This window comes from Cherax quadricarinatus, chromosome 57 (genome assembly GCF_038502225.1).
Source record: "Cherax quadricarinatus isolate ZL_2023a chromosome 57, ASM3850222v1, whole genome shotgun sequence".
Taxonomy (NCBI): domain Eukaryota; kingdom Metazoa; phylum Arthropoda; class Malacostraca; order Decapoda; family Parastacidae; genus Cherax; species Cherax quadricarinatus.
In genome coordinates this window covers 13618356-13629594 of record NC_091348.1, presented here as the reverse complement: position 1 = coordinate 13629594, position 11239 = coordinate 13618356, and the positions used below count along the sequence as shown (strand labels likewise).

General features: G+C 31.1%; 1 protein-coding gene across 2 annotated transcripts in view; it reads left to right on the top strand.

Annotated features, from left to right (window-relative positions):
- Positions 1–11239, top strand: part of LOC128693502 (uncharacterized) — a 138148-nt gene that overhangs the window by 9731 nt on the left and 117178 nt on the right. For both annotated transcript variants that reach the window (XM_053783210.2, XM_053783211.2), the window contains exon 2: positions 10754–10814. In XM_053783210.2, the coding sequence (XP_053639185.1) occupies positions 10754–10814 (61 nt within the window). The remainder of the gene's footprint in view (positions 1–10753; positions 10815–11239) is intronic.

The window sequence follows — 11239 nt, the reverse complement described above, 5'->3', positions numbered from 1 at the left end:
TTTTTTTAGGCCAAATAACTTAATTTCGGAAAAAAATTAAGGCCTGTGGAACTCCAATGATAAAATGTTCCCACGTTGAAAATTTTCTGTTATCATTGTTCTAATTTTTTCTCAGACAAAAAATAAATATGCACTGTAATAGTTTGCATTTTATTCCTTCTAAATACTGATTTTTTTTTCGAATTAATTTTCATGGAGCCTCCGTCAAGAGTAATTCTGAAATTAAAATTATTTTCTTGTGTGATTTATGTAATAATTGTAATGCAGTTAACAAGAGTTTATTCTGAAGGTATTTTCTTTATTTTTTCTCTAATTTCTCTTATTTCTTCTTCAAAAATATTTCTTGGAGACGTAGAGTTAAAGATAAAGCGAGAGATAGGTTCAAAGTTTAAAGATAGAGAGAGAATTTTAAAGTTTAATGAGAGAGAGAGAGAGAGAGAGAGAGAGAGAGAGAGAGAGAGAGAGAGAGAGAGAGAGAGAGAGAGAGAGAGTTAAGAGTTAAAATGATTGGGTTAAAGATAGAGAAACATGTTTAAAGTTAAAGAAGCAGGGTTAAAGTTAGAAAGATAGGGCTAAATTTGAAAGCCGGGGCTAAAGTTTAAAGAAATTTATGTTTCTATTAATTTATATTTATTCTATTTATTGGTTAACTTCTAGTAACGATGTACTAACTTCTAGTAACGATGTTCTAACTTCTAGTAACGATGTTCTAACTTCTAGAAACGATGTACTAACTTCTAGTAACGATGTACTAACTTCTAGTAACGATGTACTAACGTCTGGTAACGATGTACTAACTTTTAGTAACGATGTACTAACCTCCAGTAACGATGTACTAACTTCTAGTAACGATGTACTAACTTCTAGTAACGATGTACTAACCTCCAGTAACGATGTACTAACTTCTAGTAACGATGTACTAACTTCTAGTAACGATGTACTAACTTCTAGTAACGATGTACTAACTTCTAGTAACGATGTACTAACTTCTAGTAACGATGTACTAACCTCTAGTAACGATGTGCTAACTTCTCTTAATAATGTACTTCTTGTAAGGATGTATTAACTTCTCTTAATGAGATACTAACTTGTAAGTATGTACTAACTTCTAGTAAGAAAGAACTAACTTCTTGTATTGTCGTACTAACTCATCTTCTCTTAGTGTTGCCCATAAAAAATCAATATAACGGGTAAATTATTTCTTCAAGACATTTTCTTAAAACTAAGAAAGATATATTATCTTGAATTTTGGTCTCGTTTTCGCTACCATTCAGTAATTATGTCTCGACTATTGATGACTTAAGTTGTCTTGATTTCAATGGCTTGTTTTTGGCTTCGATCCATTTTGTTTAATGGCGATTGTCTTTGATTTTGACACTAGTTAGATAACTGCTTAAGAAATTCTGATTAGCTGAAGATCATTGAATTATTTTGAAATAATGAATGCCTATAAAACTGTGCCATTGTTTATTTAGCAATTTTTATTATTATACATTTCATTACCTTTATTATTATATATTTCATTACCTGCATCATTATACATTGCATTACCTTTATATACATTATTACCTTTATTATTATATATTTCATTACCTGCATCATTATACATCTCATTACCTTTATTATATATGTCATTACCTTTATTATTATACATTTCGTTATCTTTATTATCTGCATTTCATTTCTTATTGTATCACACAATTCTTCTCTGTCTTTTATTTTACAATCTTCAATTCTTTGTATTTTGTTTTTCTCGTTTTTTTTTGTAGAGTTGACAAGGAGATTTAACTGTGATTTCTTATTTTTTTTTTTTTTGAGAATTTACCGTCTCTGGTTTGGTTTTTATTTGCATTCGGGACGTTTTTTAAAATATTTGGTACGTGATTTTGGTCTGGTTGATTTGTCTACTGTTTTTATGATTTGTTTTTCCTTTCCTGTTGAAAAATTCCTTCACAATTTAGGATTTTTTTTAAATATTTCGTTTTCACGTATAATGCAGAACTCTTCATAAATTTCATTTATATCTGTCCTTGTGTAACACTTCTCTCCAATAGTTTTCACTTCATTAGTTTTCGTTCTATTAGTTTTCACTTCACTAGTTTTCGTTCCATTAGTTTTCACTTCATTAGTTTTCGTTCTATTAGTTTTCACTTCATTAGTTTTCGTTCTATTAGTTTTCGTTCTATTAGTTTTCGTTCTATTAGTTTTCGATCTATTAGTTTCCGTTCTATTAGTTTTCGTTCCATTAGTTTTCGATCTATTAGTTTTCGATCTATTAGTTTTCGTTCTATTAGTTTTCGTTCTATTAGTTTTCGTTCTATTAGTTTTCGATCTATTAGTTTTCGTTCTATTAGTTTTCGTTCTATTAGTTTTCGTTCTATTAGTTTTCGTTCTATTAGTTTTTGATCTATTAGTTTTCGTTCTATTAGTTTTCGTTCTATTAGTTTTCGTTCTATTAGTTTTCGTTCTATTAGTTTTCACTTCATTAGTTTTCGTTCTATTAGTTTTCACTTCATTAGTTTTCGTTCTATTAGTTTTCGTTCTATTAGTTATCGTTCTATTAGTTTTCGTTCTATTAGTTTTTGATCTATTAGTTTTCGTTCTATTAGTTTTCGTTCTATTAGTTTTCGTTCTATTAGTTTTCACTTCATTAGTTTTCGTTCTATTAGTTTTCACTTCATTAGTTTTCGTTCTATTAGTTTTCGTTCTATTAGTTTTCGTTCTATTAGTTTTCGTTCTATTAGTTTTCGTTCCATTAGTTTTCGTTCCATTAGTTTTCACTTCATTAGTTTTCGTTCTATTAGTTTTCGTTCTATTAGTTTTCGTTCTATTAGTTTTCGTTCTATTAGTTTTCGTTCTATTAGTTTTCGTTCCATTAGTTTTCGTTCTATTAGTTTTCACTTCATTAGTTTTCGTTCTATTAGTTTTCGTTCTATTAGTTTTCGTTCTATTAGTTTTCGTTCTATTAGTTTTCGTTCTATTAGTTTTCGTTCTATTAGTTTTCACTTCATTAGTTTTCGTTCTATTAGTTTTCGTTCTATTAGTTTTCACTTCATTAGTTTTCGTTCTATTAGTTTTCGTTCTATTAGTTTTCGTTCTATTAGTTTTCGTTCTATTAGTTTTCGTTCTATTAGTTTTCGTTCCATTAGTTTTCGTTTTATTAGTTTTCGTTCTATTAGTTTTCGTTCTATTAGTTTTCACTTAATTAGTTTTCGTTCTATTAGTTTTCGTTCTATTAGTTTTCGTTCTATTAGTTTTCGTTCTATTAGTTTTCGTTCTATTAGTTTTCACTTCATTAGTTTTCGTTCTATTAGTTTTCGTTCTATTAGTTTTCGTTCTATTAGTTTTCACTTCATTAGTTTTCGTTCTATTAGTTTTCGTTCTATTAGTTTTCGTTCCATTAGTTTTCGTTTTATTAGTTTTCGTTCTATTAGTTTTCGTTCTATTAGTTTTCGTTCTATTAGTTTTCACTTCATTAGTTTTCGTTTTATTAGTTTTCGTTCTATTAGTTTTCGTTCTATTAGTTTTCGTTCTATTAGTTTTCGTTCTATTAGTTTTCGTTCTATTAGTTTTCACTTCATTAGTTTTCGTTCTATTAGTTTTCGTTCTATTAGTTTTCACTTCATTAGTTTTCGTTCTATTAGTTTTCGTTCTATTAGTTTTCACTTCATTAGTTTTCGTTCTATTAGTTTTCGTTCTATTAGTTTTCGTTCTATTAGTTTTCGTTCTATTAGTTTTCGTTCCATTAGTTTTCGTTTTATTAGTTTTCACTTCATTAGTTTTCGTTCTATTAGTTTTCGTTCTATTAGTTTTCGTTCTATTAGTTTTCGTTCTATTAGTTTTCGTTCTATTAGTTTTCGTTCTATTAGTTTTCGTTCTATTAGTTTTCGTTCTATTAGTTTTCGTTCTATTAGTTTTCGTTCTATTAGTTTTCGTTCTATTAGTTTTCGTTCTATTAGTTTTCGTTCTATTAGTTTTCGTTCTATTAGTTTTCACTTCATTAGTTTTCGTTCTATTAGTTTTCGTTCTATTAGTTTTCGTTCTATTAGTTTTCACTTCATTAGTTTTCGTTTTATTAGTTTTCGTTCTATTAGTTTTCGTTCTATTAGTTTTCGTTCTATTAGTTTTCGTTCCATTAGTTTTCGTTTTATTAGTTTTCGTTCTATTAGTTTTCGTTCTATTAGTTTTCGTTCTATTAGTTTTCACTTCATTAGTTTTCGTTTTATTAGTTTTCGTTCTATTAGTTTTCGTTTTATTAGTTTTCGTTCTATTAGTTTTCGTTCTATTAGTTTTCGTTCTATTAGTTTTCGTTCTATTAGTTTTCGTTCTATTAGTTTTCGTTCTATTAGTTTTCGTTCTATTAGTTTTCACTTCATTAGTTTTCGTTTTATTAGTTTTCGTTCTATTAGTTTTCGTTTTATTAGTTTTCGTTCTATTAGTTTTCGTTCTATTAGTTTTCGTTCTATTAGTTTTCGTTCTATTAGTTTTCGTTCTATTAGTTTTCGTTTTATTAGTTTTCGTTCTATTAGTTTTCGTTTTATTAGTTTTCGTTTTATTAGTTTTCGTTCTATTAGTTTTCGTTCTATTAGTTTTCGTTCTATTAGTTTTCGTTTTATTAGTTTTCACTTCATTAGTTTTCGTTTTATTAGTTTTCGTTCTATTAGTTTTCACTTCATTAGTTTTCGTTTTATTAGTTTTCGTTCTATTAGTTTTCGTTCTATTAGTTTTCACTTCATTAGTTTTCGTTTTATTAGTTTTCGTTCCATTAGTTTTCGTTTTATTAGTTTTCGTTCTATTAGTTTTCGTTCTATTAGTTTTCACTTCATTAGTTTTCGTTTTATTAGTTTTCGTTCTATTAGTTTTCACTTCATTAGTTTTCGTTCTATTAGTTTTCGTTCTATTAGTTTTCACTTCATTAGTTTTCGTTCTATTAGTTTTCGTTCTATTAGTTTTCGTTCTATTAGTTTTCACTTCATTAGTTTTCGTTCTATTAGTTTTCGTTCTATTAGTTTTCGTTCTATTAGTTTTCACTTCATTAGTTTTCGTTCTATTAGTTTTCGTTCTATTAGTTTTCGTTCTATTAGTTTTCGTTCTATTAGTTTTCGTTCCATTAGTTTTCGTTCTATTAGTTTTCGTTCTATTAGTTTTCGTTCTATTAGTTTTCGTTCTATTAGTTTTCGTTCTATTAGTTTTCGTTCCATTAGTTTTCGTTCCATTAGTTTTCGTTCTATTAGTTTTCGTTCCATTAGTTTTCGTTCTATTAGTTTTCGTTCTATTAGTTTTTGTTTTATTAGTTTTCGTTCTATTAGTTTTCGTTCTATTAGTTTTCGTTCCATTAGTTTTCGTTCTATTAGTTTTCGTTCTATTAGTTTTCGTTCTATTAGTTTTCACTTCATTAGTTTTCGTTCTATTAGTTTTCGTTCTATTAGTTTTCACTTCATTAGTTTTCGTTCTATTAGTTTTCGTTCTATTAGTTTTCACTTCATTAGTTTTCGTTCTATTAGTTTTCGTTCTATTAGTTTTCACTTCATTAGTTTTCGTTCTATTAGTTTTCGCTTCATTAGTTTTCGTTCTATTAGTTTTCGCTTCATTAGTTTTCGTTCCATTAGTTTTCGTTCTATTAGTTTTCACTTCATTAGTTTTCGTTCCATTAGTTTTCGTTCTATTAGTTTTCGTTCTATTAGTTTTCACTTCATTAGTTTTCGTTCTATTAGTTTTCGCTTCATTAGTTTTCGTTCCATTAGTTTTCACTTCATTAGTTTAAGTTTATTAGTTTTCGCTCCATTAGTTTTCGCTCCATTAGTTTTCGTTCTATTAATTTTCGCTACATTAGTTTTCGTTCCATTAGTTTTCACTTCATTAGTTTTCGCTCCATTAGTTTTCACTTCATTAGTTTTCGTTCCAACAGTTTTCACTTCATTAGTTTTCGCTCCATTAGTTTTCACTTCATTAGTTTTCGCTCCATTAGTTTTCACTTCATTAGTTTTCACTTCATTAGTTTTCGCTCCATTAGTTTCCACTTCATTAGTTTTCGCTCCATTAGTTTCCACTCCATTAGTTATCGCTCCATTAGTTTTCATTCCATTAATTCCTTTCGGTGTGCATGCTTTGCGCTCTCGTAATCCTGGGTACATCATTCGTGTTCTTATTCCCCCCCCCCCTTCCCTCACCCCATTCCTTTCAACATATATCGGCCCTAAAAGGCAGTAATCGTTTTTGCCAATTGGGTTAACATAATAAATACTGAAGATATCTTGTTCCTTTCTAGTAAATACCGGGTCTAGTAATGACATCGTGTTGCCTTCTCTGATCCAAGTTGCTTATTTATCATGCCAACGAATAAAACAAAACAAATATTCGTTATATTATGGTGCAATGGCTGACCATTTCCTTGTTAGTTGCAGAGTCATAAGCCACATAGGCTGTCACTTTACCTTTGTAAAATTTTATTGGGGAGATTCTAGCTTGTTGAAGACTGTACATAATTGGTATATAATTCCGACGAGACGAAAAATTAGACACGTGTAAAATCTGGTTATGTTTATTTGTTGACGTTTCGCCATCCAGTGGCGTTATCAGTACAATATAAGGCATAATATGAAAAATATAGAACTATATATATATATATATATATATATATATATATATATATATATATATATATATATATATATATATATATATATAAGATGAGGTAATCAGTCCATCAGCCTTGGCGTTGGTGTATTGTACTGATAAAGTCACTGGATGGCGAAACGTCTACAAATAAAGATACCCAGAAGTTACATACGTGTCTAAGTCTTCGTCTTATTGAAGATTACCTTGAATGCATCAGATCCTTGAATATTCTAAGTGTTCCCTTATCACATTTATCTTGGGTTGTAACCATATACGACCCTGAGTCTCACATCTTTATCTTGACTTTAAATCTTTAATTTTGTAAAAAAAAAAATAATTAGATTTGAATATGTGTAGCTTATGTTATTTTATCATCTTGGTACTCCACCTCCTTCCATATTTTATCGTTTTGTTACTCCATCACCTTCTTATCTTGGTACCTCACCTTCCTTATTTTATCATCTTAGTACTCCACCTTCCTTATTTTATCATCTTGTTACTCCATGACCTTCCTTATTTTATCGTCATTTTACTCCACCTTCTTACTCCACACTGAGTACCTTCCTTCGAGAAGTGACTAATTTATTATACCTTTCTCTGGCTTCGTTGATTAACCGAGTTTAAAACCTGTCGAGTACACGAGGGTCATTAAGACTGTACCTAACCTGTTCATCACTCGTCAGAATCAAGAATACTGAAATCTCTGAAGCGCCGATTAGAATAAACTGAATGAAATAAGGTGTCCTGTAACTCGGTTGCCAGGGCACTCGGCTCACACACTGAGGTCCGTGGTTCGATCCCCGTTACAGGTGGAAACATTAGTATGTGTTTCCTTATGACAACTGCTGTCACTGTTCACCTATCGGTAAAATAGGTACCTGGGTGTTAGTCGATTACTGTGGGTCGCATCCTGGGACAAAATTAACCTAATTTGCCCGAAATGCTCTGCATAACAAGGGCCTTTCCAGTGGTACATCATTGATGTCAGCTAGGACTGTATACCTTGTACCTGAAGAAATAAAAATTATTGTTATTATTATTATTATTAAAAACTCTCAGCACAGATGCTCTGAGAGAGACATCTCGGTAAACGTAATCATTCCATTTGATATCAGTATCAGCAATAAACATAGTTCTTTCATGTGCAATATGTTTTAAACGTTGTATATTCTTTATAATACCGTATCTGTGCTGTATTAAAAATCTATAAAAAAATTCTGCTTTTACCACTTTTTTTCTTTTATTCTGATATAAAAGGCGCAATTTTGTAATTTAAACGTTTATTTAGACATTGTATCGCTTATTAGTATAATCAAGGGGGAAGCGCTAAACCCGGAGGATTATACAGCGCCTGGGGGAGGGGATGTGGAAGGCATTCAGGCTTAATTCGGGGAACTGGAGCACAGATCCAATTCCCTAAATCAAGAGCCCCTCACCAACATCAAGGAACCTTCCTTGAGGGGATGTTTAAAATACATTTTATTTCGACCTAATTTACATTTCTTTTTTTTTGGAAATACTATTTTTAAATATTGTCTCGGATCAGTCGCTTCACAATTTCTTTTAAATTTCACTTCTTTGCACCATTAAATTTTTTAAGCCTTTTTTATGTATTTCTTTATTATTATTTCTTCCTTTTAAGATGAACAAATTTTTATATTTCGCATTATTTTCACTTTTTCTCAATTTCTAAGAAAAATTAGATTTTTATTAACCTCTTTGTAATTTTTTTTTTTTTGCATTCATTATGATTCCCTACAAAATCTTCGTCTCTCAGCAATTCTTTCTTTTATTCTAACTCTACATTCTTATTTTTATTTTGCCAGTATATTTATTCCTCTTGTTAGCGTATCTGAATTCGTCCTTCCATATATTCTCACACAGTAAAATAAACCTTGACAACTTAAATATCTTTTTTTCCCTTCTTACTTTCTTAATTCTGTTTCTGAGGTGTAATTTTTTCCATGTATACAATTGGCTACGTTGTCTATGTGCTCGATTACACTTAAAACACTCTGTGGATGACATGAGTGCATGTGGATGACATGACGAGTATATGTGGATGACATGACAAGTGCATGTGGATGACATGACGAGTGCATGTGGATGATATGTTGAGTGCATGTGGATGACATGACGAGTACATGTGGATGATATGACAAGTACATGTAGATGACATGACGAGTACATGTGGATGACATGACGAGTGCATGTGGATGACATGACGAGTGCATGTGGATGACATGACGAGTACATGTGGATGACATGACGAGTACAGACAGAAGCACAAGTTACATAACAAGCTTGTAATGGGGGCATCCTGTAACTGTGTGTAGAGCTTTATCGAGTCATGGATTGATAACGCTCTACACACAGCAAAACGTTACTAGATTGCAAGTTTGTTCTATGACTTGCAATCTTCGTAATCATATCTCCTGGTTTTGTATCTCCTTTTCTAATTACAAGCTTTACTAATAATTTTCTACGTGTCTTCATTATTTTCATTTTGCTTAATTACACCTCACTCATTCGTACTGCATTTATCTGATTATTGAAAAAGACACGTGACCAATCACGGAAATTTATTAAAATAGTTTCGATCCTGAGATCTTAAATCGTCTCCTCTTTAGTATTAGTTTCAACAAGTTTAAGAAATAAATTTTCCCGAATTTCGTCATTTATTTCAATATATTTATTTTTAAGTTTGAGAAGACGGCGGGTGAATGCTCTGAAATTCTGTAAAAAAATAATTTTCCCATTAACTTATTTTTAGTTTTATTTTCTTATATTTTTTTTCCTCTCAAGGAAGGTTCAGTGACACCGATGAGGCTCGTGATTCAAGGAACTGGATCTCCTTTCCCTTAAATCGTACCTCATTACTCTGATTTTTCTCCAGTTGCGCTGTTATTTGCTTTATGTTACCAAATAACTTTGTTCTACTAACATACGACTTTGGCATGCTAGGCTAAGTTAAATATTAAGCTTGTCACACTTAACTACTGCAAAATCATATTCTTGTCAATGGTAAATATCACTTGACTGACCTTTGGGCGTCGCCTATTTTCTCTGACTTGTAAATTACGAAGAATAGGTCGTTAACGTAGATAAGTGTTCAGATATGTTCTTTCTCTTTCTCACTCTCTCTTTCTGTATATATATATATATATATATATATATATATATATATATATATATATATATATATATATATATATATATATTGGCAGTTTGGAGGGATATGTTGTGTATCTCTATACGTATATGCTTCTAAACTGTTATATTCTGAGCACCTCTGCAAAAGCAGTGATAATGTGTGAGTGTGGTGAAAGTGTTGAATGATGAAAGTATTTTCTTTTTGGGGATTTTCTTTCTTTTTTTTGGGTCACCCTGCCTCGGTGGGAGACGACCGACTTGTTGAAAATATATATATATATTTATATATATATATATATATATATATATATATATATATATATATATATATATATATGCAAAACAACCACTCTTGGAATTTCTCTATTCTTTCAGAGTGGTTGTTTTGCATATTTTGAAATCACCTGTTTACTGTGATCTTATATATATATATATATATATATATATATATATATATATATATATATATATATGTATGTTTGTGTGTGTGTGTAGAACAACCACGGGAGAGGGAGTAGAATGATAGCTCTAGGCCTTTCGTGTTGCAATGAACACATCATCAGGAGCTTGCAGAGTTGCAGAAAAGAGGGTGTCCAAGCAAATATGATCCCAAAGGACTTCTTCACTGGGGTCACTTGACTCCAGTGAAGACGTATAAGAGAAAATTTTAGAAAGGAGTTAATTTTAAATGAGCTCTTGTTGACTGACCAAATTTATTTATTCGGCACGATATATGTATATTATATGTATGCTGAAAATTAATTTTAATCTCTATTTTAGGGATTAAAATTTTCTCAGCTTATGGTAGAAAGGTTACATGTAGTAGATAGGCTGTAAACCAAATTAACAAATCACTAATCACTGTCACAACAATTAATGATCAAATCAACCACTATATATGTTTCAACAAACACTACAATCACTAAATCACTATCATCGTTAATCCCCGGCAACACACTGCTAATGCTCTTTCGTGTTTCAGAGTGTTTGTGTTGGCCTTTGTGGCTGGTCTTGTCTTGGTCTCCTGCTCTCCAGCACCTCAGGTAAGTCATCACTGATTTGGTTACCTGATCTCCTGGTTAGTAGCGTTGACCCTGCCTCCTTCAGCCCACGGCCGGTGAGACAGGGGTGGGAGTGATGGTGTGGGTCGCCTGTTATCCAAACGCATCGTGTGGGTATTATCACTTGGTGGTGTGTACCCAAATGAACCGTATGGGTACCATCACTGTGTTGTGTACCCAAACACATTATGTGATATCCTCATGTCATCTCTTCCCATGTAGATCTGTTTGTGTCTTGATAAAGCTCACTGTATGGGAGAAACCCTCATGCACCATTTGGGTACCATCACTTGTGTTTTGTGTACCCAAACGCACCATGAAGGAAGTTCCACCTCTGTTTAAATCGCCTAACTTTCACCATGATCAGCTACTTAACAAAAGATACTTAGTTTTGTAAATATTTATGA